Source organism: Phoenix dactylifera, chromosome 7 (genome assembly GCF_009389715.1).
Source record: "Phoenix dactylifera cultivar Barhee BC4 chromosome 7, palm_55x_up_171113_PBpolish2nd_filt_p, whole genome shotgun sequence".
Taxonomy (NCBI): domain Eukaryota; kingdom Viridiplantae; phylum Streptophyta; class Magnoliopsida; order Arecales; family Arecaceae; genus Phoenix; species Phoenix dactylifera.
In genome coordinates, this window is record NC_052398.1 from 1,206,878 (window position 1) to 1,233,607 (window position 26,730).

The 26,730-nt window shown below is 39.3% G+C and overlaps 1 protein-coding gene across 4 annotated transcripts; it reads right to left on the reverse strand.

Annotated features, from left to right (window-relative positions):
- Positions 1–6,295: 6,295 nt before the first annotated feature.
- Positions 6,296–26,285, reverse strand: LOC103715540 (probable histone acetyltransferase HAC-like 1). Of its 4 annotated transcripts, XM_026807861.2 has the most exons (19): positions 25,683–26,285; positions 25,190–25,335; positions 24,754–24,938; positions 23,025–23,136; positions 22,517–22,835; positions 21,930–22,427; positions 21,147–21,685; positions 19,833–21,038; positions 19,195–19,491; positions 18,792–19,070; positions 16,227–16,355; positions 15,868–16,068; positions 15,575–15,717; positions 15,152–15,464; positions 14,773–14,912; positions 11,866–11,944; positions 11,370–11,762; positions 7,072–7,289; positions 6,296–6,982 (listed from the first exon to the last, which is right to left on the reverse strand). In XM_026807861.2, the coding sequence occupies exons 3-19, from the start codon at positions 24,891–24,893 to the stop codon at positions 6,868–6,870; spliced, it is 5,121 nt and encodes a 1,706-aa protein (XP_026663662.2). In that variant the 5' UTR covers positions 24,894–24,938; positions 25,190–25,335; positions 25,683–26,285; the 3' UTR covers positions 6,296–6,867. The 4 variants fall into 4 exon arrangements, with proteins under 4 accessions (XP_026663662.2, XP_017700294.2, XP_008801426.2 ...); XM_017844805.3 differs by having other exon boundaries at positions 19,833–21,685; positions 25,190–25,321; XM_008803204.4 differs by having other exon boundaries at positions 19,833–21,685; positions 24,754–25,111.
- Between the last annotated feature and the right edge of the window lie 445 nt (positions 26,286–26,730).

Below are 26,730 nucleotides of genomic sequence, written 5' to 3' on the forward strand. Positions count from 1 at the left end.
CCGGGCCACGAACCTATCTAGGTCTTCGGGGACCAGCTCCGACTGAATGCGGTCTGCTCTTACTTCGTCCATCCCTAACGGCCAGTGAATCTACGGTCAGGATGGGGTCAAGAGGGGAGAAGGGACCGGAACGACTGGGGTACACTAATACGAAAGGAGAAAGTACGGAGGGCCCTAAATTGTAGAGTGGGGCAACTCACCGGAAGGGAAGGAAGAACGGCTCCGAGAGCGTCAAAGGAGGAGCGAACGAACAGTCCGACGGCAACGGCAGCAGCACAAGGGAGAAACTCGAGGATGCCTGTGAAGAGAAAGGCGGACGGGAGAGGGCCCCCGGTTAAATAGGCGGAAAGGCGGGTGACGCCTCGGTGACGCCAGAGGACGCCTGGCTGCCGAAGGTTCGTTCGCGCCCCAAAGGCGAATCGACGCCATTAAGGAAGGATGTCCGCCGAAATCCGCAGACCGCCAGATCAGCGACAACCGCCATACGCCATAAAGAAGGCGGGGAGCTCGAAGCGCGCGCGCCTTTCCGAGGGATGGCGGCAATCTCGAAGCGTCACTCCCTTCACCCGTTCCCCTCCTGGTTCCAGGCTCGGAAGTGGGGGGCTACTGTTACGGGGGAACTTAGCCACCATGCCCCACGTGACCGGCACGCGCGCCCAGGAAGACTACGGCTGCCCCTTGATCCAGCAATCCGACCTCGGGTCGGATATCTTCGGCTCCGCAGCCCGACCCCGAGTCGGCTGCCCCTTGATCCAGCAATCCGACCTCGGGTCGGATATCTTCGGCTCCGCAGCCCGACCCCGAGTCGGCTGCCCCTTGATCCAGCGATCCGACCCCGAGTCGGCTGCCCCTTGATCCAGCAATCCGACCTCGGGTCGGATATCTTCGGCTCCGCAGCCCGACCCCGAGTCGGCTGCCCCTTGATCCAGCGATCCGACCCCGAGTCGGCTGCCCCTTGATCCAGCAATCCGACCCCGAGTCGGCAATCTCTGACAACAACAGACTGTTCCCCTGAGGCACGCCGCGGCCCCCTGCTCCACTACTCCCTGCAACGGCCGTATCCGGCGCTGTTCCACGATCCCCTGTAACAGCCGTACAAAGCGGAGCTCCACTACGCCCTGCCATAGCCGTACCCAGCGCTGCCCCACGACGCCCTGTAACGACCATGTCAGTGGCAACCCCATCGCGCCACACGATGACCAATCTCCAAAAAAACCCCCCAGCCTGGTATATATGCGGCTGGGGGGGAAGGGGGAGGGTAAGCAAGATTTTCCAGAGTATCATCTTACCTGCTACCTCTCCTTCTCCTTCGATCTTCCCTAACTTGATCGTCGGAGGGCCTCCACTACCCCGGTGGTGGTGCGAGGCTTGCTTGCAGGTTTCCCGGCGGAAGGCGGAGCACAACCGAAGCAATTCCAAGGGAATCCCGTTCACACCGCTGTGTCAATCGTTCTTGGTTTGAACCCCCAGCAACAAATACGACCCTCGCGCCTCCCATTGGGCTTCTGCTTCACGGTTTGGATCGACAAAATCACAATTCATGAGTTTACTATGATAAAATTATTTATCACTAAAATCCGGATAATCTCTTGCATGCTTCCTCTCTAAGAAAATGACGTGGCTTTGAATTATTCGGCGAATGGCGTTACGGCGCATCTCTTTTTTCAGTAACTTTGGTATCCCGCACGCCTCGGGGATAGCGTTGATGTAATCATGTAAATGCTACGTCGGCCGCCGATTCCATTCCACACACATTATTTCATTCCGCCGATTCCATTCCGCACGCATTATTTCATTCCGCCGATTCCATTTGGCACTGAAACCATGCTTGTAGTTGGTCAGTTTGCAACTCCAATTATTGCAATTGAAATTGCAAGCAATATGGTTTAAAATTTGTAGTTGTCAACTTTTGTAGACTGAGCTTTTGGTCAAAATTTCGAGTTTCCTCAAAGTCAACTTCAATGGATCTATCTTGGACGGAAGTATGAGGGGCGGTGCAGATTTTATGATTCAGAATCTGTTTGTCAGAGTCGTGGCTATATGAGTAGTCAACTTTTCAACATATCAGTTTCGGGTGTAGAGTTAAGAGCCGCTTGGGCGGGCCTTCATCACGCCCGATGTGTTTTACAGGCCAGTTCTATCGTCCTGGGGGGGACTCAGTCACGGTCATCAGCTGGATCCGAGGAGGTCCAAGGGGCAACGGTAGCGTCCATCCTTTGCTCCGAGATATTTGGGCAATGATGAGGGATGGAGGAGCTTTCCAGGCCAAGCATGTCTTCCGTGAAGCTAATCGGGCCGCAAACTAGATGGCTGCTTATGTAGCCAGTCACTTGAGTCGTACCCTGTGGGCTGGAGATGGGGAATTGCTCCTGCCACTCTGAGGTATTTTGTTTTTTTATTTTATTGGGTGCATTCACACTCGCATGGTATGATCCACCTGTCTTAGCAAAAAAAAAAAAAAAAGCTTTTGGAAGTAAATCTTTCTAAAGTAGAGCTTTTATAAAAAGTTGTTTGCGGTTTGGTAACTATATTTTTAAAGTGCTGTAGCACTTTAACATGTGTTTAGTAAACAAACTGAAAAAATACTTTTGGTATCACAAAATGACCATAAAGGACATTACATAGTATTATACAACAAAGCATAATAAAATATAATATATATTAACACATAAATATATGACATAGTATAATATTACTATAATGCAATATAATATTATTATAATATAGTAATATAATATTGTATACTATAGCATAATAATTTAATATAATATTAAATTATTTAATATAACATATCAATATATTATGATATAATATAATATAATATAATATTATATTTATAGCATAATACAATAACAAAAGTATAAACTATTATAATTATTAATATAAATTAATTTCTCATAATATAATATTATTAAATTATTTAACATAACATATTAATGTATTATGATATAATGTAATATAATATTATATTTATTGTATAATGTAATAATAAAGGTACAAAATATTATAATTATTAGTGTAAATTAATTTTTCACCTTTTTGTAGATTTGCAAAATTATAAAGGGACATTGTGTGTAATTGTTATATTTTATCACAGATATTTTGGTTAAAAAAACAGCTTTCCAACGGGGCCTAAAAGTATTTTTCCGAAAAGCTTTAAAATGAAGATTCTTCCAAAAAGTTGTTTTTAGCTTTCTAGAAAAGATAAAATAGCTTTCCGAAATTTTTATCAATCACCATATTTCATCTAAAAGTGCTTTTTGGTCATCCAAAAGCTCTTCTAAATGGGGCCTAAATAGTGCATGCATCACAAAAATAGTGAGGCTTTTTTCGTGCAAAATTTCAATACACAGAGGTTAGCTTATTGCATGATGAGGTGGACGAACATTTGAGAAGCGCCACACTAATTATCCAGGCCGATTCTAAATATAGGTCGCGTAGTTTGAATATTTCTCCCCTCTAGTGATAAGTGGTTGCAGTCGATCAAATGTTCCTTTTCTCATGATAAATCCGCAGTTTTTGTTGATGAAAAGCCTGCAGATGGTTAAATGCAAGAAGGGACTTGGCCAAGGAGAACCCTTTTCACCACTTATTTGTAACATCATGTGGTTGATGCTTTGGCCAGGATGATTAAGTTGGAAATTAGGAATGGCTTGCTGGGAGCTGCTGGTGATGAATTTTCTTTCGACAGCATTAATTCTCCAATATGCTGATGACACATTGCTGCAATGAGAATCAAAATTCAGAATTTGAAGGAATTGTTTTTTCTGTTTGAAGCTTTACATGGGCTATCAATTAAATTTTCCTAATACAAGCCAGTTTATGTCGGAGGAGCCGGACAGAAAAAAAAATCGAGCTGATATTCTGTCTAACAATCGATGTTATTAAATTTCTTCTATTGCCCTTAAAGCATCATCTAAGAAGTCTCGTTGGCTCGCTCTCATTGAGACAATTGAGAGGGGATAGAAGGTTGGAAAGTGGTACATCAATTCTAGCTAAAGCATTACTTTCTAGCTTGCCTTCTTATTTCCACTCATTATGTCTGACCCTAACATGGGCTGTCGAGAGAATTAGTATTCAAAAAGGATTTTTGTAAAAAGGAGAAACGCAATGCTCTTGGAGGATTTTGTCGAGTGGGTTGGAAAGCATTTTGTTTATCCAAACTGTGAGGTGGATTAGGTGTTTTGGAGCTTCTTGATTTTAATCGAGAACTATTGGGAAGATGGTGGTCGAAACCGCTTGATGGTAGAGATTAGGGCTGAGAGTGGGCTTGGGCCGGCCCAAGGCATATCCAGCCGAGTCGAATTCGGATGAATTGGGCTGCATGCTGGGTCCGAAGCGAAGCGAGTTGGATCAGGTTTGGGCTTAAAAGTAGGGCCTATAGACGTTTTGGGTTAGGATCGGATGCATGCTCACCTTGGCCTAGCCCAGCCCGACCTTAAGGCTGGACCAGGCCCAAAAATAGAGCCCAAAATCCACGCCACAACTAGCCCGAGGCCCGATCCTTGCGTAGCTTAATTGACTTGGCCGAACCAATTTGGTTTGCCGGGTAATTAGATTTGATTAGGTCTAGTTTGGGCATGGCGACTTGACGAGGTCCTTCAGCAACTGCCTCGTCTGACCCCTAACTCCCCTCTCATGGGATCCTCATGCAGGGCCTCTGTCGGAAAAGCCTTCTCGACGACATGCTCAACAAAGGCTCCATTCCTGACGCTCCTTAATAGCCTTTGCCGTAAGAAGAGGCTCCCCAACAAACTCAATATAGAAAATGGACAACTTGGGTCGGCCCTGCCTCATGGCCCAAACGAATCGGCCCAAGTAAGATTCAGGCCTGGGCTGGGGTCTGGTTTGGGCTAACATTTTTAAAAAATCGGGCCTACGCCCAACAGAGGCCCGAAACAAATTTGGGTCAGGCTCATGTAGAGGCATGGCCAGGATTGGCCCATCCCGGTTCCAGTCCCAAATTCAAGATTATATTTGGCATGAGAATTTTGTTTAGAAGAGAATTGTTCTCTCGCTGTATTATTCTAGAAGGAATATGTTAGATATTCGCTATCATCTTCCTCAGGCCTCCTTATGGTCTGATGTTTTTGTTTTTTCGGTACACTGGCCTGATGTTTTTGGCTAGAGTTAGTTCCTTGACTTTATTGAAATTCAAGTCAGGGTTAGTCCATTAATCCTAGTCAAGTTTAAACTAGCGTTAGTTCTCCGACTTGAGTCAAATGCAGATTAGTCCTCCAAATAGAGTCAAATCGAGTTTGACATCCACATCTTTGAATTCAAGTTTGACCTCCACATCATTCAACTGGGCAAGCTCAAATAAAATAGACCTTCACATCACTACACCTGATAAGTCCAACCTCCATGTTGTTAAACTGGGCAAGTTAAATTCAAATTGACCTCCATATTATTAAACTGAAAAACCTGACATCACTGCACTTGATGAGTTCTTGTTGCAATTGTGCACCTTCGCCTTCTCCATATATCAAGCATACATTATAATTATTTTTATTTATTTATTTATTTTTGTTGGTATAAAGTAGAGTATAGTCCTGATATTTAGGGATAATTAAAGTCTCTCAATTGGATATGTCCTGATATTTAGGGATAATTAACATTGAATTCTTGAATTTATGGAATGCCATGATCCATACAAATTTGACGGCAAATTATCTTGTTTATGCATCCTTTCTCTCTCCAAAAGAACCCTCTTTTCAAGGAGAAAATTTATAATCTCACACTTATTTCACATTCTAATTCTTCCAAAACATGTTTTAGCAATCTGATAGCCATCAATTAATAGACAGAAAACAGTTGCAAGCTCAAAATTAACGGACGCCAGCTATCAATTGGTAAACTATTGGCTTGTTGCATGTTTCAAAAGAGATTAGAGACAGAAGGAACGGAGATAAGAGATGCTATGGCATCGGCATAATGTAAATCTTGTTGAATCATTGAATTCCAATGAACAAAAAAGTTCTCCCACTTTTTAGCTAGCAGGAGGAGAAATTTGGCAAATGTTAGTTAAAATCCGAAGAACAGATTTTTTTTTAACACTAGAGATCACCTGCCTGGAAGAAAAACAAAATAAAAATGCGATCCTTTTTAAAGATACGGCTCGAGACAGCAGGGTTTTACAATTGACAGTCCCATCGCGCAGATCTCACACGCCAGTTGCATCCAAACCAATCAAGTTGTGCTACAACAAATTGCTGGTCTTGAAAATAATGAAATCTAGGAAGTTAAAGCTCAAGAAAATCCCAAAAAAGCATAGTAAAAGGTCACACAGTGGTCATAAGAATGCTGCTGAAACGGACATGCTAATTATTTTTTTCATATTTAAATAGACACATTCCACAATGGGGTAGGAATAACACGTGCACGGCTGTCCTTCCCCATTTTCCCTCGCTCCCAATGACATAAATAAAAGAGAGACGAAAATTAAAAAAAAAAAAAAAAAAAACCCTGATTTCCCACTGAGAATTGACAATTTTGGATGCCCTGATTTTCCACACAGAATCGACAAATCTGGACATCTGTATAAACCATCGCCCATGGATGATGGGATTGACGCAGTACCAATTAAAGAATTACCCCCGATGGGTCGAGACTGACCAAAAACCTTTAAATGTGGAGTTCCATATGGTTAGCTTCGAAGAATAACGTCCAGTCACCAACTCCATCTTTGGACCAAAGTTAGGGGGAAGAAGAAATTTCCATATGTAATTTTGGTCCATACCTTTCCAGTAATTCATAGTACTGCTAGCTTCCTATGAGCTGCTTGTCCAAACAAGTCAGATGTTTGGGGTGAGGAGGCAGCAGGCTCAACTCAACCTCTTACCTAGAGAAACCCATCTGTACAGTAGGTTATCCATTGTTCCCAGCAACTTCAGCAGCTCGTTGCCTCATCATCTCCATCACTGCAGCCCTCCTCCTCGAATCAGACTGCTGCTGCAACCTTCTCAAATGTTCTTTCAAATCCCTGGAACAATAAGAATGATTGATATCAATGGACAGAAGAAATAAAGAAAATGAATCAAAAACATCACAAATGTGGATTGATGTACACACCGGCAGCGTGGTACACTACATTCTGATTCCTTACAAGCCCGAGCATGGAGTTGAAGAAGATACCACATTTTCTTGCATAGAACACAGCCTCCTGAAGCACGTGTCTTGCAGTGTATACCATGACGGAAAAGTCCCTTAACTTTGCGGCAATTCGGATATTGACAGTGCGGAAAGCGACATTGTGCGGCATGCACCAAAAGATCTAGCATTTTCCTAAGCTGTAGAAACCAGAAATAGGGTAAGGATACATGCATAGACAACTTCACACATGCAGAACTACAAAGCAGGCAGATGTTTATAAATAACCAGAATGATTTTATTTCAAAGAGTGCCTTGGAATATGAATGATATTATTATCAAAACAGAATCTTACACATTGATTGTATCCAATATTTCATAGCAATGAAACTCACAAGATCATGAGAACCGGGGTCACAAGTTAAGTGAATTGGGAACCCCTATATTTCTCCTATCATGGCTTTCATCTTTTACACCAACATATTTCAAGCATGAAGCTCTTGACAACAAGTGCGCAAACAAATTTTTTGAATTGTAAAAAATACTAACAGATAACAGGAATTAGAACGCACTACACTGATGACATTAATTCTACTGAGAGCACATTGTAGGTAAGTAAAAACATTAGACCCCATATATTAACAAGTGCCACCAAATTAATTATGGGGTATACTAGCAAGCAACTGATTTTGTTAGAAAGATAAAAATTCACATAATTTTCCTCGGTAACTTATCCAAACAGGATACATTCTACTTGAACTCAGAAGAACAAACTTTGGACTAAGGCAAGCTGGTCCACTAATCCCACTTAAGGCCCACAAAGGTCTCCAATGGAAAAGCCCAATAACAAGGCATTTACAGCTATATATCCTACACATCAAATTTGACCCAATGTGGGCACTTTTCCAGCACAGCAACTGGTCATTTTCGTTGCCTGCCTTGAATGTTACAGTATAAGTACTGATTAACAGCTATAAGACTATAGTCCCAAGCCACAAGTGAGGATTGCGGAAACTATTACTAATGCTGTCAAATCTTGTGGTTGACCTCTCTACTACAAAGACATGAAAAGTTGCTTTCGGTGTTGATCTCCTTAAGAGACAAATGTTCAACCTCATGCCAGTCTTAGACAAATGTTCAACCACATGGCATTCTTTAAAATCCCACACTGCCTGTTTGTCCCCAATGCACCCTCTCTACATCCTCCAACAAGCACCATATAACAGATTTTAGTACTTTTAACTTGTAAATCCCCATATCGTGCAAGCTGAGAGCTCACAAACTGTCATACTGTTCAATCATTGTGTGATACTGCTCTTCCATGTTCATAGAAAGATCTTCACTGGCAACTTCCTTGAAGCACCATGCTTAAAGAAATTTCAGATCAGTCATAACTAAATTATTAATTGGGAAGGCTTCATTCCATAACCTACTTGTCTCAGGGGAAGTAAACATTTCAATTGATTGATCACTCTTTTCTCTTCAAGTCCAAAAATGCCCTGAATGACTTCCAGGTGAATTTAGCATTGTCATGCATATAGGCTTCTTGTCTATTTGACCATCTCTTCAAATAATGTTGTTATGGGTTCTCATTGTTTGTTTCTTTGTTTGGCTTCATTAAACATTCCCTGATATCAACAACTCACCATCATGAAGCATGATACCATGACAAAATCATTCCACGCACACAAAATTACAGATATCATTTGGCTTCAATTTCTAATCCATGGTATTAGCATTGATCTTTACCCTCTATACCACTTGTTAACAATCTAATTATTGACAAGTGGAAGAGCACATAAGAATCAACTTGCACACTGAACATTTACATCATCCCACAGATTCACTATTTCATCGATTCAGCACATTGTGATCACGAACACATTACAAAAATGTCCTGACTCTTGCTGATATTGATAAAGTTACTAACATTAACTTAGATGGCCTCAAGAAAACAGTTTGCTTAAGTAACTTCTATACAAACACATCATTATTCCTTTATTCAGTGACAGCGTCACTAATTTGTAGGATTTTTTATCACCTTAGCCTTAATTAACAACTTTATCCTGTCGTTATGAGGTCAGTTTTTATGTATTAATGTATCATCATTAAAGCCAGAATCCTTTGGAACTGAGTCATAAATTGATGTTAGCCCTTGGGTTGGTCCCAAAATCCTGGTCAAGGCAACTTGAGGTAGGAAAGGAACTTGCCAGGACACCTATAAGGTCATAGCAAGGGTAGAGAAACCTACCTTTTTGGTTTTGAAATCTAAGCTCATACAAGTAAACAGCATCCCTCCCAAGTTCCCCAAGGTCTGGAAAGAGACTAGACAAACAGGAAGCAAAAGCAACATTACACATGGAGACTACATTTCAACTCTGAAATACAAAACATACACAAAATCAAAATTGCAAGACCATAATTATAACTATCCGCTAGTCCGAACTATTTAGAGGCTTTGCAGGCCCTCATTCACCAAGCATTCCTACTTAGAGCCACCTGTAAGCATATAGACAGTTTATTCTCCTAAAATATATAAAGTTGCAATTGTCCAGGGTGATAAATAATAACATCACTTCCATCTCAAATCAGTAAAGCAATAAGACATAACAAAATCCATATCCCTGTTATTCTTAGATTAACTTTATAAATTTCCATCACTGTTTACTACCTAAAAACTATTTCCTTCATGCTTCATGTCTCCAAATCAATTTAACTCCTATCTAAGTCCACTATAAAAGATCCTACCTTGATCCAACATTACTCCTCGAGTGAAGCTATAATTCAATGCATAATACCATGTCATCTCAACTGTTTGCTCATCACAGCATCCCAAAAAAGCAGTTTCGTCATGCCTTTGACCAATTCTTGCTACCTTATGTTAAAAATTGTTTTTGACTATATAAATTTTCTGGACTCAAAATTCACTTCTAACTGCAGTACAAGTGAGCCATATAAATTATAAAGGTTTAATATAATCATGATGGAATGATGTGGTCCGAGTAATGTTCTTCAAAACGAGAGAAGATGGGATTTGAGAGGTCATACAACAGATATCATTGACTCAAAATTAAATTACACTTAGATTAATACTGATAAAGTGAAAGCCATCAATAAAACAATATTAATGAACCAATAGTTATGGCTTGCCTTAATCCTATATAAATAGGTAAAGAAAAGTACGATCAAAATATTGACAAAATAGAAATCATCTTTTATTCCTTTTCTCCTCGATTTCATCAAATCAACTTTATAAGAGAAAGATCTAGTTGACAAGCACTCCTACGACTTAGGTTGATCATAATAACAAAGATTCGGATAAACCTTAGTCAACATCTTGTTGTCAATCAACAGTGCCTCAGAAAAGGCCATTTTGCTCTCTGATCAACCTCACTGTTTTTCTCATTGATGGATACAACAAAGAAACAAGGTCATGGCTGTACTGAGACCTCTAGTATCAAAATTTGACAATTGTATTCCAATCTCATATGAGCAGTCTTTCCACCCTTCACATATATAGAACACTAATTTCAGGAAATTAAAAAGTAAGACTGCTTTTCTTATTCATAAACTGGCGCTCCAGAACATAAATATTTTGCATGTAGACATTGTAACAAGATAGTCTTAGTAATATGATTGATTTTACCAAACTAACATGTATAATTCCTCCCTCGGAAAGCAATATCAGATCTCAAAAGAGCAAACAAGCAGAAACTAAATGCCATGAAGCAAGCTAGATGTTCCATTATTATGAATGACAAACATTGAGAATGTTTCATATGTTTTCTCGGTTTAACCAGGTTAATCAACAAAGAAAAGACATGCAGCAAAACTGATACGTCATGAATATAGTCCACAAATAAAAATGATTTCCAAATGCAACTCATGAAGGAATCGGGATAAAATTCCTTTTATTCAACTATAAAAATGTAGGGAAACTCTGAATGCATTTGTCATCAATTTTTTATTAAATGCACATGAGACAAAGTTTAAGTTGTAACATTTGCAAGGACCAGAATGATAACTATTAGGCTACACATATGGCCATTCTCTCCAAACTTGTTTGGATGAGCCAAGATCAACGAAAAAAGGCACAATTAGTTTTGATTAAAGTATCTGTCAATAAACCAAGACTTCTTAAAAAGTTCTGAAATAAACAAAAAGAATTGAATCAAATCTCTATGTAAATTCAGTAATATGCCCAATTATAGGAAAAAGGACCAAAAAAAAAAAAAATCATTGTTATTCTATCAGATGCAAATTCTGAATTTATAAAACACCTGCAAAACCCGTTGCTGTCGAGCTTCTTTATTTTGAGCATTTTGATCCACCATGGATGGATGATTTGTTAACTTATGGGGATGATCAACGCCACCTTCTTTCTGATAACAAGTATTGCATACATCAAAATCAGGACAGACTTCGCAACGCCAGCCCTGACCAGCTTCAATGTCATGATGGCAGATGTTGCATGTGGTCACGAAGGCGGGTGCAGTCGGATTATGAAGGTGATATAAGACCATCATAGAGGAGTGCTTGGCACGGCGTAGAGTGTCATATTGATAATGGTTTCCTTGACAAAGGCTCAGGAATGCCTGCCTCGTGTCAAAAAACTCACTTTCTAGAATCTCATCTTTGTCCTTGGTATCTGGGGCAACATCATTAATTTCAACCTAAATAGTGTCTTTATGTTAGTCATGTTTAGTTGGTAAATAGACATGCACAAAAGTTAGATCGAAGTGGTACTAGGAATGAGTTATTAATCAAGAGACACACCGGACAGAGCACATGCTTCTCCCTACTATTAATTGGATGCATGTCCTTCTCCTCAAGTCTTTGTTCTGCATCATGACACCTACAAAGGAAATAAAAATCAATCAATTATAGACTCCAACAGTTTGGGTAAACTAATGCCGGTGGAAAATTATACACAAGTGTTTTTTCAGCAGAATTTTTTTTTTCATATACTTCTTACTCCATTAGTACTTGAGTTCAATTGAGACAGCCATATTGAATAGTTAGTTTAAGGTACGTCATGAGATGCTGCAAGTTAGTCTTATCAGCAACAATGTACAAAAACTGATTATTTAGTAATTGCTGTTGTCTTGTAATGACTGAAAATATAAACACTTGGATGCAAACCTGGTCTTCAACTTGACTTTTTTATGATAATGACAAGCATCACCTGTACCCCATCACCCTATATTTCTTGTTGATCCTATACACTTTAAGTTTAATGTCTCCTATCTTAAACTAATTAAAAAAATGACTGGTGTGCTCTGATTAACGAGTCAGCTTGAAAATTTGTGCCAGTTTCAGCACTTCCAGCTCTAGTATCAAACTCCACTCTCAAAATGCGAAAAAAAAAAAATCCTGTTTCATGCATTAGGTTCCCAAAAGTCCAAAGTTTTAACAAAAAAGAAGTGTCTAGATAGCATGGTCAGAAAAGCAACCACATAAAAACGTCTAACTAGTTCAGGGATCTGTTTATGTAGCAGCTGGCCAAAAAATTCTGTTATTCTTTTTCAATGCATATCCTTTATTTTGCACTGGATCAAACTAAGGCACTTCCAATATTATATTATGCTATAACCACATATCCACAAGCCATAAATTTAGCTTCATCTATGAGTTAACCTATGTAGAATGAAAGAATTTTGAAACCTTCTGATTACACAATACGAAGTTTTGCTTCACCTAATGCATAGAAATAGTAAAGCTCAGATAAATATTACACTTTAGCCACATTGAAACCACAGACAAGTATCATCCCATTCAATTTCTTCAACAGTAATCCTGATCTGAACAAAAAGAATTGTCTAGAAAACTTGACTCCCATATCATAATATACTAATATTAGTGTCTCTAGATGATATATCTTGATAGGATGATAAAGCTTAACCCAGATATTTGCTTATGTGTTAACTGGCCACTACATTTTTAAGGTTTCTAAAAGTGTTGGCACTTTCAGATTTTTGAATGCAACAGAACATGACAGCTGAACGCTCCATCTTGAAGTATCTTGCTGAAGTCAGCAAAAAGTGTGGAAACTTTAAACTTTTTTTGAGTTGTCCCAAAAAGGATACCCAGACACCCAGTTCAAGTACCATGCATTTCAAGTGAGGTGTCATCAAAATAATTGCCGCCAGACTGCCAGCACACACACACATGGATACACACAAACACATATACACGTACATATATAATATGTACACATTACATGTACATAGATATATAAATATATATATATATATATAGGTGTGTCCTTGTGCCAAGATTTCCGATCTTGTCATGTCAAATAAAAGGTATCCCCATTATAAATTTTGTAAGGAATCATAATTGGACCCCATTTAGTTGTCACAGTTGAGATACACTATAGAAGAAAAGTCCAAAAGCACAAAACAATCTCACGAAAGGTTGCTATGCTTGACAAATGGCAACTTCTAACAGAAAATGAAAAAAGATACTCACCATAGAATCCTTTAAATACTTGTGGAGTATGTAACATCAGAAGAAAGAGAAAGTCAACATCAGAAAAATAATAAAGAACAAACTATTCTCTGTTTACCACTTTTGATCATTTTTCTGTTTAAGATTGGAGGGGAAGTAAAAGATACATATACTAAAACACTGCAAATTGCTCATACCCACAGATTATGCATTCATCATGACCTTCATGAAAGACAAGGTAAAAAAGAATAGCCCACAAAATTATATGGAAGAGTCACGGTCCTATAAATATCAGAACTAGAGAAGCAAGTAGTGGATTCACAATGATGCAACATATTTATTAGGGGTGGGAAACGGGTCAGGTTGTCGGATACCGGCAGCATGTGATATGGGTCAAGTTGGAATTCTATCATCCCAAACTTGGCCCATTTATTAAATAGGCCAAAAATATAAAACTGTATCCGACCTCTTTATTAAACAGGGAACCTGATCTAACTCGTATAACCCATTTAATAAATAGGTCAGATCAAGTCAAAAGGATTAAATGGGTTTTAAAAGAATCTTAAATGAGTTATCGGCTTTAAAGTGGTCAAGTCCTAACCATGTCAACTAGACCCAACTATTAAACGAATCAAAATAGATTAAACAGGTTAGGACTCTAAACTTGAACCTGATCCATAAATGAGTCAATGTCAGGTCAAACCTATTCATGACCTAGACCTGTTCATGTCAAACCTAAACCTGCTTAACTCAATTCGGTTGCTAGTCCAGCAAGTTGGGTCATAAGTGCCACCCTCAGAAGAAATTATCAGTTCAGTAATCCAATAAACAATCATAAAAGGCTAAGCTCTCTTAAATAACATGTGAAAAGAAAAGCAACAAAAAGTGTATGTACATTCACTCAACAATAGTGTAGGTGTTAGTGTTTGCAATAACCCTATATCCGCCACCCGGTTTCAAAATCATAGTAGGTAAAAACTGAAATATTGGCCATTAAATTTCAAAACATTCTCCCACTTAGGCCTTTGTGAAGACCAAGAACTAGCTAATTGTCTAAATGCATGATATTGACAAAATAAGAGGATAAGAGCGTTGGAAGAAGCGGGTAACTAATCTCGATATGCTCCATTTGCCCATGAGAAAAACAGACAGCTAGCAGTATTTATAACAATTTGGTTATCATGATGCAAAGGAGTGAGAGACACATAAATGACTTAGTAGGAGGGTATTTACTTATTGCAAAGTTGGAAATTTTTGCACTGGTTGCAAACCCAACGTGTCCCAGAGACCATAAGTAGACAGCAATGAGCGCAAGCATGCTGCAAATGAACCATGATAAAATCTTCCTTCATGGGACAAATGGTTTCACCAAGCTGTGCGAGAAAAAAAAATCATGGTTTAAGGATATTATTATAGAGAATTAAATTTTTGTATAAAATATAATTCTAAAAACAAAGAAATCTAGAGATTTTCCTCTTAACAGATGATAAATCTGTCCGCTCTCCAATTAACCCAAATAGCACAACTTCCAAGAAATAATGCTTGGAAGCCAAAATTCCATGATCCCATGGCAATAAAACCACTAAATGAAAATTAAAGTAGAAGAACATACTTTTTGCATTAACAAAGCATCCTTAGAAGCATTGCCAGTGAGATCAGCCTGACCAGCAGCTTTCAAAGCCCTTTTCGTAATACTCTTCTTAATTTTTCCTTTCTTCTGTTGTTTCCTATCATCTTCTTCTTGGCGAAGTTGATTTATCATATCCTCTGCTGCACCTGGCCAATAGTCTCCATCAAAATATGGCAAACGAGCTGCAGTTACCTTAGCCTTGCATTCCCCCATTTTTACAAAAAAATGATCATATAGATTAGTGAGATCAACAACAATATTTTCCTTTGCAGCTTTCCGAAGCATAGCCAAATACCTGACAAAAGATAACAACCAATCCGTGCATGGAAGTTAGAAGTGCTAGGCATACATGAAATATCAGACATTAAGTAATAGGATATACAAAAACATCATCTTAGCACTCACCACTCCCGAAGTTTGTCAGATTTTGGGGTCTTCTGAATCTCAGGATGGCAATATAAGATATAGTCTTCACCCTTCAAAGGAGGACAAGCCCAAATATAGCAGCTAGTGAAGCCCCGTTTCTTGCAGTATTCAAGATATCCTATCTGGATGCATATAACAATTGGAAGTCCCAATTCAACTCATAATCAATTTTCGAATCCAAAAAAAGGGAAGATACATAAAGAGAGGATCTCAAGATAACAAATTGTTATAACAACTAGTAAGCTCAGCAGATCTGAAAAGTCTGGAAGTACCAGAATTTCATGATAAACAAAAGTCCGTAGAGCTTCCCCAGTCACTGTTTTTATATCAGGCCTGAAGTATTTGACAGAGTCCAGATATGAAAGATAAACACGCCTCTGGTTCGGGAAAGCGCATTCTGAACCAAATTCTTGAACATACATGCCAAAAAGGCATACTTCTACACCTTCTATCCTCTGAAACAACAATATAGCCTGCACAGAAAAAAAATGGTGACTATACAACCTGAAGGTTCTTGCAGAACTCGGCACTATTCTCGTATCATCCTTTAGTTAGATCAATTTTTTGTGTCAACTATTTAGGACAATGAAAAGCATTTACTTGGTATTGGATTCATATATAAGTTTTATACCTTAGATTTATATGGAAATTCTGTTGGATAATTCTCCTCCTGGAATATTTCCAAAAATCGCTGCTTCACATCCAATTTTTTGTCAACTGATGATACAACTCTAATCACGAGACCTTCTGCCCCTGGAACCTGAAATGTAAATCATCAATGCTAAGTATCATTGTAATTTATAATTAACATCTGCTATTAAAATACAAAAGAAAAATACGAACAAGAAAGCAATCAAATCAGAAACCTTTTTCATCACTCAAAAGAATAAACTTATTTGATGTATATAGGGTTAAACAAAAGGAAATGGAACAAAAAAAAATGATAATCCAAAACTGATATTGTCATGTTAAATTATCTAGAGCAAACTCAAAGTATTATCTAAAACTTGTCAACTTTATATATACTTGTCTAAAATTATTGTAGCAAGGTGGCAAAAATATATATGTACAACTCAAGCAAGCAACAATAGAAAAACAGACACCCTAGTCAATTAAAATTAATTGTTGAGGAAAATTCATTTACACGAGAATATGTTCATTATAGGAGCTACAATGCAATTTGGAGTAATCATTAAGTGATATGTTGAACATGCAGCAATATTAAGGGCACTACGAATGAAGCAATTTACTAGTCAATCAGATGCACAATGCAGATAAGCTTAGTTTTGTATTTGCAAGGGATTTAGGCAAAACATAAGGTTTTAGGTACTTGACTTGAGAGCCCCACCTAGAGATCAAAAATTGAGATATTCCATGCCAAACCCCACCCAGAGATCAAAAATTGAGATATTCCATGCCAAACTATTATGGCATGGTCATAAAGGTTAAAGTTCAAAAAGGTGTTGATAGTGATGAACTTGTCATATTTGTAGCAATAGCACTAATAGATTCACAGTTGCAGATACACCAGGCATCAAAAGAAGAAACTTACAGCCTCAATCACTTGAGATCAATAACAGGAGCATGTTCAGTGTGACTTGGTCAAGATCAGATTCTAATCTGGGTCCTTTTTACTTTTCTTTTGAGTCTTTTTGTTTCCAATCCCCCTTATTGATTTTATTAGTAGGGGGTTTGGTAACCTCCCCAGACCCCGCCCTCTTTGTCAATACTTACACTTATGACCCAAAATCCAAGCCTAATCTAGTTATTGGACCATTAAAGACACAATTAGCATGACACTATAAAGCAAAAGTCCAAGAAGTAAAGCCAGCAAATTTTTTTGTTAGGGGAAGGGGAAGTAAAAGTCAGCTTCTAAACTGATATTCTCAAGCTAACAAGTGTCTGCCTTGAGCTATGCCTCCATGATGACAGCTGATTAACATTACCTGAAAATCAGCACCCTTATCTATATTCCAAGATGCTACAATATAGCAGCACTTCAATTTAAATATGCCCTAAAGTATTCCAATGGTCCATCTAAATTATGGATTGTGTCAATTCCCATCCACTTAGGTGTATTACCTTTGAATTTGATGCTAAAGTCTCTGGTGGCACTGCAGCTTTTTACTTTCAAAAAATGATGCAATTTTTTGGTAAAAAAAATGTAGTTTCAGTGACAAAATAAATATATATAGGCAATGACATCACAACTGAAGGTAAGTCTTTTATGTTCTAAAATCAGGTTCTTCTAATTTTCAATTGCTCATTTTGTCAAATCCTTGGTAACTTCATGTTGCTGCATCTATAAATAAATGTTTGCATACTTATATCTATATCTTTTTTTAGAATTAACTGCATTTTATGTAGCTTTGTTATTTGAAATCCCGGACACTTTAAAAAAAGAGAACCATTCCATTCATAAAATTAGAACCGAGGTACATTCTTCTGTCCAAACACAATATCTGTAATCATCACTATTTATCTAAAAGCAAACAGGAAAGATAATCCTTCGACCTTGTAATTATTCACCAAAAAGCAAATGCTCTAACCATCTAAAACACTGAACCAGCAGCAACGATCAAAGGAAATACTTTATTGCTTTACATTTATTTCTAATTAGCTCAAATTTATATTTAATTTACTCAACCATGTCACCAAAAGGTAAACCAAAGTAAAATGGCCAGCGCTGTGGAGAAAGGCCAAGTCAAAACTTTTCGATCCTGACATGAAGTAAGCACTTAAACAAGGACAAAGGAGGGTAACAATGACTATTGATGCTCTCCAGAAACAAGCTAAGTGGTACGACACTATTTCTTTGCTCAATAAAAAAAAGTGGGATTACAGTGCACAAAGTACAGGGTTAAAAAAGAGTTATGAAAAGCATATAATCCTTATATTTCAGAGCCAGAAAGAAATGTTGCAGACTTCTCTAACTCAAAGAAAATTTATATGGAATGTCAAAAGGCTATCAATAAAACGAGGGAGGAAAAAATATTTTATTAGAATAAAAGGAAAATGCGAGAAAATAGTGCTCGTTAAATACAAGATCATCATCAGATTCAATTGCACTCTCCACCACTTAAAATTTGACCCAAATTTCAATTACCGTTCCTACAAATTTGACCCCTTTCAAATCAGATTATAGTTTTCAAAAACAAAAATCAAGAAATTATATGGCCCCTTTTATCATACTAACCTCATCAACATTTTTTCCAAGATGTCGTGCTCTCTCTTGCCTCTCTTGCTTTAGGCGCCTAAAAAGCCTTTGTTCTATGTGATCACTAAGTATGGTTCTTGGCAGATCTTTGGCACCAAGAACAGCACTCTGCGGTAGGGGCTTGCGCTCACCTCTTTCAATCTCCTCTATGTAGCAATTAGGACAAGTGTATTCTGCCTGTCCCCCATCATTTCTTCGGCCATTAAAGAGAGCACATATCTGATGTTGCCAAGCTTCACATTTATCACACTGAACCCACTGCAGCAAATCATAAAACAATAATAACTTGAGCTTTTAACTACAGTTTTTGGACAACCATCTCACACTACCAATTTATCAGGGGGGAGGGGGGAGAGAGAGGACAAATCAGAACAAACTTTACCCATTCTTCAGTTTCCTCATCATTTCTCTTCTTCTCAAGCTTTGCCTTCTGGAATTGTGAACCATCCACTTCAATAGTTTCACCACGAGCCTCATTATAGCATGGTATACAGAAGTAATGTCGGGTTTCACCACTTCCAATGGTATAATACATCGCATTCCGCTTTATGCGAGCACCACATGGCGTACAATATATTGGAGGGGGGTCAAAGGTAAGCTTTTCCACTGCACACAGCTGGCATGAGTTCTCACTCATTGAATGTTCCATTGCTTGATTCTTTTCAGCCTTGGCCTTACTCTGCAAGTAAAAATTTAATCAGTTCTGGCAATGTGCAGTATGAAAGACAGAACATCACATAAGTGAGGAAAAAAATTCAATCATCATTCTAACTGCTGCCTGGATAATGTAGACAGGACTAGCGATGATACAATCAACACTATCAGAAACAATAGCTGAATGTTTATATGTTTAACTAGTTTTGCAATTCAAACAAAATAAGCATAAAAACCAACTTGAAGAAGTGCAGCACACATCTAAAGCATAAGAACCTGAGTAACTTGCTTATACAAGTTAAAACACATTTGGAGCTAATATTTTTTCCCCAAAAAGCTAGAAATACTTGAAAGTGCAAAGCTAACCTGACCAACCCATTGCCTCAGACCAACAATATGCTCCCTAATTTGTTCTGGAGTGAATAGTTCAGTTAATGAAACACCTTTTATCTTTGGCTTCCCTGATTTACTTCCAACCATTGGATCCGTTTGTGAATCATTTGTTTCCTGCTTAACGGTCTTATCCTGGTCAACCCCTTTTTCAAACACCAAAGTTTCTTGCTTGATATGACCGTCAACATCATTTGAAACACCATGATCTACATCAGGTCTTGTAATACGCATATTCCCATCAATACCAATGCCAAAGGTAGATGAATCTTCATGTCCAGAGGGCACGAACGTATCAATTTTCACTTCGATGACCTCAGACTTAGTAGACATGATTACCTCAGTCTCTTCGCACGCTTGTGACAGTTCCTCTTGCGAGGCATGGGGTTGGTTTGCAGGAACAGAAACTGGAGAATGTTCACTCTTAGGCATGACAGAAGGGGATATATCTTTCACTCTCATGCGTTTTGGCAAAGACTGCTGATCATCAAAAGTTTCCACAGCTATCGTGTCTCTCTTCATTCTATCAGCATCAGCTATATTGATACTTATCCAAGAGCCATTAGCCTGGCTCACCAAACCAGGTCTAGATACAGAATATGCACGTGCCTTTCGATTTGATGCTATATATTCACGTACAGGAATGCAGACAGGACAATCTGTTGCTACACAAGTACGAAAATGATTAGAAAGCCTCTTAGAAGCTGAGCAACGAGGATATGGGCATTCTTTTCTATCACACTTATCCATATGCCTCACTAAATCTTGAGCTTTTATGCAGTTAGGTTCCTGACATTTTCCCTGCGGAGCAGAACACCAACGAGCGTGGTACAAAAACAACAGCCACCTCCGCTGGTTGAGATAATTTCGTTTTTGTGTAGAGTTTTCAGGTCCAAAGGCTACTCCCTTAGGAAATTGAGGCACTGTAGCACTTCTTGTTGTAGCAGCAGAACTGGTGATACACCCTTCTAATGATGTATGAGGCCGTTGAGCTTCATCCTGTCCCACTGACCTCTGATGAAGTTCCTCCTGGATGTGCTGTTCAAGTGAAGACTTATCTGGCATGTGGCTTTGACAATGAACTTGCAGGAGTGCCACCGGTTGTGATCCACTGGAGAGGCAACTAATCTCCTTTTGAAACTCATCATCCCGCTCGTGTGGATGCAACAACTGCTGTGAACCCTGTGAAAATGAAGCATGAACACCCTGAGACCCAGATAAATGACCAAGCAATTGAGCACTTTTGGCGTGATTATCAGTTGAAGTATTTTGCAGGTTTTGACCCCGTACTTCTGGAAGGTGAACCTGTTCAGTTCCTTGTGGAAGTACTGATTCATTATGGGATACAACTGTGTTGGGCATTAGCTGTTCACTTAGATTGGGTGTCATTGAAGACTGCCTCAAGGTATCGTTCTTTAGCATAAGCTGTTGGTGCCGCTGACTTTCTTGATGCTGTTGTAGCTGATGCTGATTTTGAGCAAACTGTACACAAGGCTGATTAGGTTGTTGCTGACATCGCTGCATTTGTTGTTGTGATTGCAGTAAATTTTCATGTGTGGACTGGTTTGACTGGAAGTTCACCTTTTGTGAATGATCAAATATATGAGATCTTATATGTGGAGGCTGTTGCATTGACTGCAGACTTGCACGATGGCTTAGCAAGGCCGAGTTTATTCTTGACTTAGAGATCAAGCCAGCAGTATTTGTATTCAGGTTACTTTTGGCAGATAAACCAGATGAACCAGCTCCATGAATGCTCCCAGCTACACCAGTTCCCTTCATTGCATAACCATCCCCTACCATAGGTAATATTTTCTGGGACAATGATGCTGTACCCAAAGACAGAAATATCATCATGTTTTGTGACAATTAATTAGCTAACAGGCAACAAATGATGAACGTGCATAAAATGAAGACTACAACGACCACAAATCAGCATGAAACTCACAAAAGGGAGACAGCTAAAATTGCACAAAAACAAGCAAGGATGCACATGAAATGCACCACAGCTGGAGAGGGAGGGGGGCATGATGCTGTAGTTTTTTTTTTATTTTTTAAGGTGGATAAAATTACTTGGGATCCTTTGTTGGTGATGTTGCTGATCAAAGTGCTGCGGTATAGGTTTTGGAGAGCTACCATAATGAGCCGTACTAAGGTACCCCTCTGATGCTCCAGGCCCATTAACCAGCTGCATGTTACTCCCAATTAACCCTAGCCCACCACTTATAAGTCCATTCGTAAACCCATATGCTGAAGGCTTCTGCTGCAAATTAGACCTCATTCCAGCACCAATTTGGCCTCCAAGGGTATGCAATATATGGCTGTTTTGACTTCCAACATATTGACTTGGTTGCTGTGATTGTGGAACCACAGTGGACTCTGTACTGGAAAACCCAACTCCACTGGAGCATCCAGAGTTCACGGGCACTGCCAGTGAATTAGTAAATCCAGGAGTTGGAATCATTTGACTAAGCTGTCGTGGGGTACCCATTGAAGCTATTGATATGTTACTCCCACCAGAACCAAGAGCACCATTGGCAGGTCGGTGCTGGTACCCATTAGATATTGGTCCTAAACAAAAAAGACACAGTCATTGTTGCTGCAAACAGGGCAAACAAATGAATAAGAGTAAAAACAAAGAAAAAAGCAACTAGAATTACCATTGGATGCATTGAAGGAGACACTATGTCCAACATCAGTTAAGTTGTTGTTTCCAGTTGATAATAAGTTACCCATGTTGGCCGTCGTTTGAGTCCCCATACCAGCACCACTGGCTGCAGTAGCAGAGTTTTCTGCTGAACAAGAAACTACAGAACTTGTGCTGCCATTATGGGATATACCAGGTGTTGGTATCATCGTACTGAGAGAGGAGGAATATGTAATATTATGAGACAAAGATTGGCTGTGGTTTGGTAAACTCTTCATTATCAATTGCAAACGGGGCTCAACTGGCTCCATCACCATACTCATATAATCTTCCTGATGACATAGACATGCATGTTTAGAGACAGCCTATCAAATTTAATAATACAGGCAGAAAGCAAAAATACTGCAAATAGATTGAGAATATCTACGCCTTAAAACACAAGGACATTGGTTAAAATACCTAAATTCATGAATTAATTGTTACACCAAAGCAAAGAATTATTGATACAAGAACAAAAATACCTTTCTAGGAGCATCCTTGAATATGTACTCCTCCAACCGTCTTGCAAGTTCTGGTAATCTACGCAGCCAATCATCGGAAGAGGAATGATTTCTTCTTTTGAGGTAGTTGTAGCTGCACACACTCGATCATTTAGGATTATCTATAGCTCTAGATAATTAGAGCATTAACAGTAAAGGCTCTGGATGTATATCATGTGCCTAAAGATAAAAAGCTCATAACATCGAACCTTGACTTCTTTGCTATTAGTCTAAAGTATTACCAACTCTAGGAGAAATTTGGAGGTCCAATCTAGAAAACGTATCAGCTTAATCTTAGTGAACATAAGATTATTTTGCCTTCTTAACTCATCTTCTAAGTTTCATGATAATCCATTCTCCTGCCCAAAGTTGAGTTAGCATGGATTTCGCACCACAATACTGAGAACTGACTCAAGGCTGGTAGTATGTAGTCTGGGTAGTTTATGTCAGCCTTTTATAAATATGGAAGTGATTTGCAGATTAAGGTTTTACAAGTACGTCTATCTTATCAATTAATATATTACTATTTTCTGGTTATCCCTAAGACTAAGGCAGAATATTATAATAGAAAAGGCAAGAATTTAAAAGGAAAGTTATAATAGACGAAGCGAAATACACAAGTAGATGAACATGGTAGCTTATAGTTGCATCATTGGCAATGATGGAGCATGCATCCCCCAGAAAAATTATGATACAAACAAAGATAGATATGATATGTTTGTGTGCGTGCAGTTTCAGTCTCAAATAAAGTCGTTTGTAATTGCAAGTTGTCATTTTGAACAACATAGCAACTTAGCAAACTCAGCTATGGCAATAATTAGTGAAACAAGACAAAGGAACAGTTGCAAAACTAATTACTTCTCCACTTCTCTCACAGTAGGAGGTAATTTGAACCAACTGTGATGCAATATTCATATTAGCAAGAATTTATTGTCAATAAAATCACGCTCATGAGCAATTATATAGGCCAGTAATATGTTGATGAATATGATACAATAATGTCTCCAAAGCAATGCTTTATCGACATGTTTAGAGAACACATGGATATTTTTAGGTCCTGTTTGGGAACATCCCATGGGATCCAGAGAGATGGACCAGAAAGAGAGTGGAGGGGGCGATAAAGGAAGGGAACAGGTGAGGGAGAGGGAAAGAGTAGGGAGTTGCAGATAGGGTGAAGGTCTGACTGAGCTACCATATATAGCTACCATATGTACTGCAGGATCGTCCCAAACAGGGCCTTAGAGAAATGGAAATCCTATCCACAACAAAGTACATGGTACTGCCGAATGGTTGAAGGTCTGACTGAGCTACCATATGTAGCTGAATGGTGATGGGACTCATCCAAGATTTCCGGCATGAGCTATTATGACATTATGATGGCTAGGTCAATATAGTGGGCAGAAGATTCAGACAAGGAAAAGGTTTAATTGAATGGTACATTTATAGATTATGTCCATCACAAAGTACAATCTATCACTATTTTGTGATTCCTTAGATCGGATGTCATAACTGCTAATGTTGTCGGGTATTTGGATCCAACAAGTACTGAAATCTATCAATCACGCACATATCCACATATCCACATATATACATATACACATATACATACACATGCAGCTTGTTCAGATGCAATATAAAGTGCATGCCCTCGCTATCCAGAGAATAATTAAAATAAAACGAACTTAAAGAAGCAGCCTAACGACCAGCTTACATCTTCTCATGCATAGCTTTGCGTCCTTCCATAAGTTCGGGATCCATGCTGAGTGGTCCTTGATTCTGCATCTGGGAATGTAAAGCGTTTCTGTTGTGCTGGGACACACCAGACAATTGTGAGCTTGCTTGATTTGTCATATGTGCAAAATATGCACATTCATGGTCTTCTCCCGTGGCACGTATCTACAGAGGACATGTGTCAAGACTTATGACTTGAGACTCCAAACTTCAAGAACCCAATGCCAATCTTAATATACTACATGGTAGCAAGCTTGATAGGATCAGCCCCATCATCCCAATCGTATCAATGTCATCTAGCTCATTGGGACAAGGACATATGATCTGATCAATGTCCACTGGTAGACGGAAGACAGAACAGGTAAAACAAGTAATGATCTAACAAGGAAAAAAAATGAAGAAGAAATCACAAACACCTTTTCTTTCTTCTTGTCCTCCTCCTTCTATAGTTCCAAGTATTTTAAGTCCACTTGCTGCTTATGACAATTGATCAATCAGATGCTGTTTGCAGGACGATTACAATCATTAAAAACCTTCGATTCAACAGACTGATGGATGGCCCCTACCAGCAGTTATCAATGTCAGTGAAGGAAACAACGCGATAGCAAAAACAGTAGTAGCAGGAAGATAAAAAAACAACAGTCAAGGCCGAAAGGGGACGGAATTACGGCCCGAGGGTAGGGGCTTGAAGGTGATGGTCACCTATCGAGCAAGGCCCCGGATGTCGTAGAGTTGGATGTCAAAGCGATTGTATTTGAGGGACAACAAATGCAGCAGAATAGGAGGGAAATCAAAATTAAATAATGTGGAAGGGCCCAAACCCTAGCTAGAGATAGACCAGGTTCTGCGTGTTCTCGATCGAGGAGCGAAACCGAAACCCAAGAAGAGGTGCGAGGAGAGCAGACACACCTGGGGAAGAGGAGGATAAGGGTTTAAGAACGCCGCTGCGGAAGAGGAGAGGGCGGCAACGACGACGATGGGAATAGACGAGTCGACCGACCGACCGACCGACCCTTGTTCCTCGCTCCCTCACAACCGAAGGAGGAGCAGCAGCTATGGCCTGCAGGCCGACGGGCGGGGGAGGAGACTCCCTGGTGGCGATCGGATAGAGAACAAGGAGGGAAAGAGAGAAACCCCCGCAGATTCGCCAACCCGGACCAATCACGGATCCCGCGCGCACGACGGACGGATAGACGACACGAGGGGAATTCTCCCAAAAGAAAAGAGAAATGAAAGCGGCCTGACCCGCCCTTCTCTCTCCGACACCGACGAAGAGATTATTATGTGTCTTCCTTCCTTTCTTCTCCCACTCCAGGCGGCGGCGGCGGCGGCGGCGGCGACAGCGGCGGCGGCGACAGCGACGGCGACGGCCGCGGCTCCGATTTGATTGATTTCCCGTCGGACGGACAGACGGACGGACAGGTTTCTTGATCGATTTCCCTAATCTTGCCCACCGCCGTTTCAAATCCTGTCCCGATTAAGGTAAGCACCGGAAGCGCACGACCGTGATTGGGAATTGGGATTATTATGTGACGCGCGAGGGTGGAATGGGATGCGTCCGCAAGGTAATTTTCACTGTTTGACATCATTTTATCTCTCATTTTTATTTTAAGAAATAAAAATTATATAACGCGAGATAAATTTAATATTTAATATTTCTTATTTTTTAAAATATTTTTTAGTATTTCTTAAAAAAGAATAAATTTTAAATATTTTAAAAAAATATTTTTTTATGTTAATATCAATATTTATTTTTATCACCGTCACTTATCATCTTTGCCGCTAATCCGGTCATTATCTCTATCATCGTAACTACTACCATAACTATTTTCATTATTAACTTTTCTATACCATATCATCATTGTCTCTACCATATTACCAACATATTACCATCACCATTACTAGAGGTGTGATAGCACCATTGTTATTAATCGCTACTTACACCAAATAATCAATA

What these genes read in the sequence shown, in the direction of transcription:
- LOC103715540 (XM_017844805.3), bottom strand. Translation starts at nt 24,893, where the DNA reads ATGACAAATCAAGCAAGCTCACAATTGTCTGGTGTGTCCCAGCACAAC. An exon ending in AATTTCCATATAAATCTAAG is followed by an intron (nt 16,069 to 16,226) that starts GTATAAAACTTA and finishes TTTTCTGTGCAG; the next exon opens with GCTATATTGTTGTTTCAGAG. An exon ending in ATGCTTTGTTAATGCAAAAA is followed by an intron (nt 14,913 to 15,151) that starts GTATGTTCTTCT and finishes TTTCTCGCACAG; the next exon opens with CTTGGTGAAACCATTTGTCC.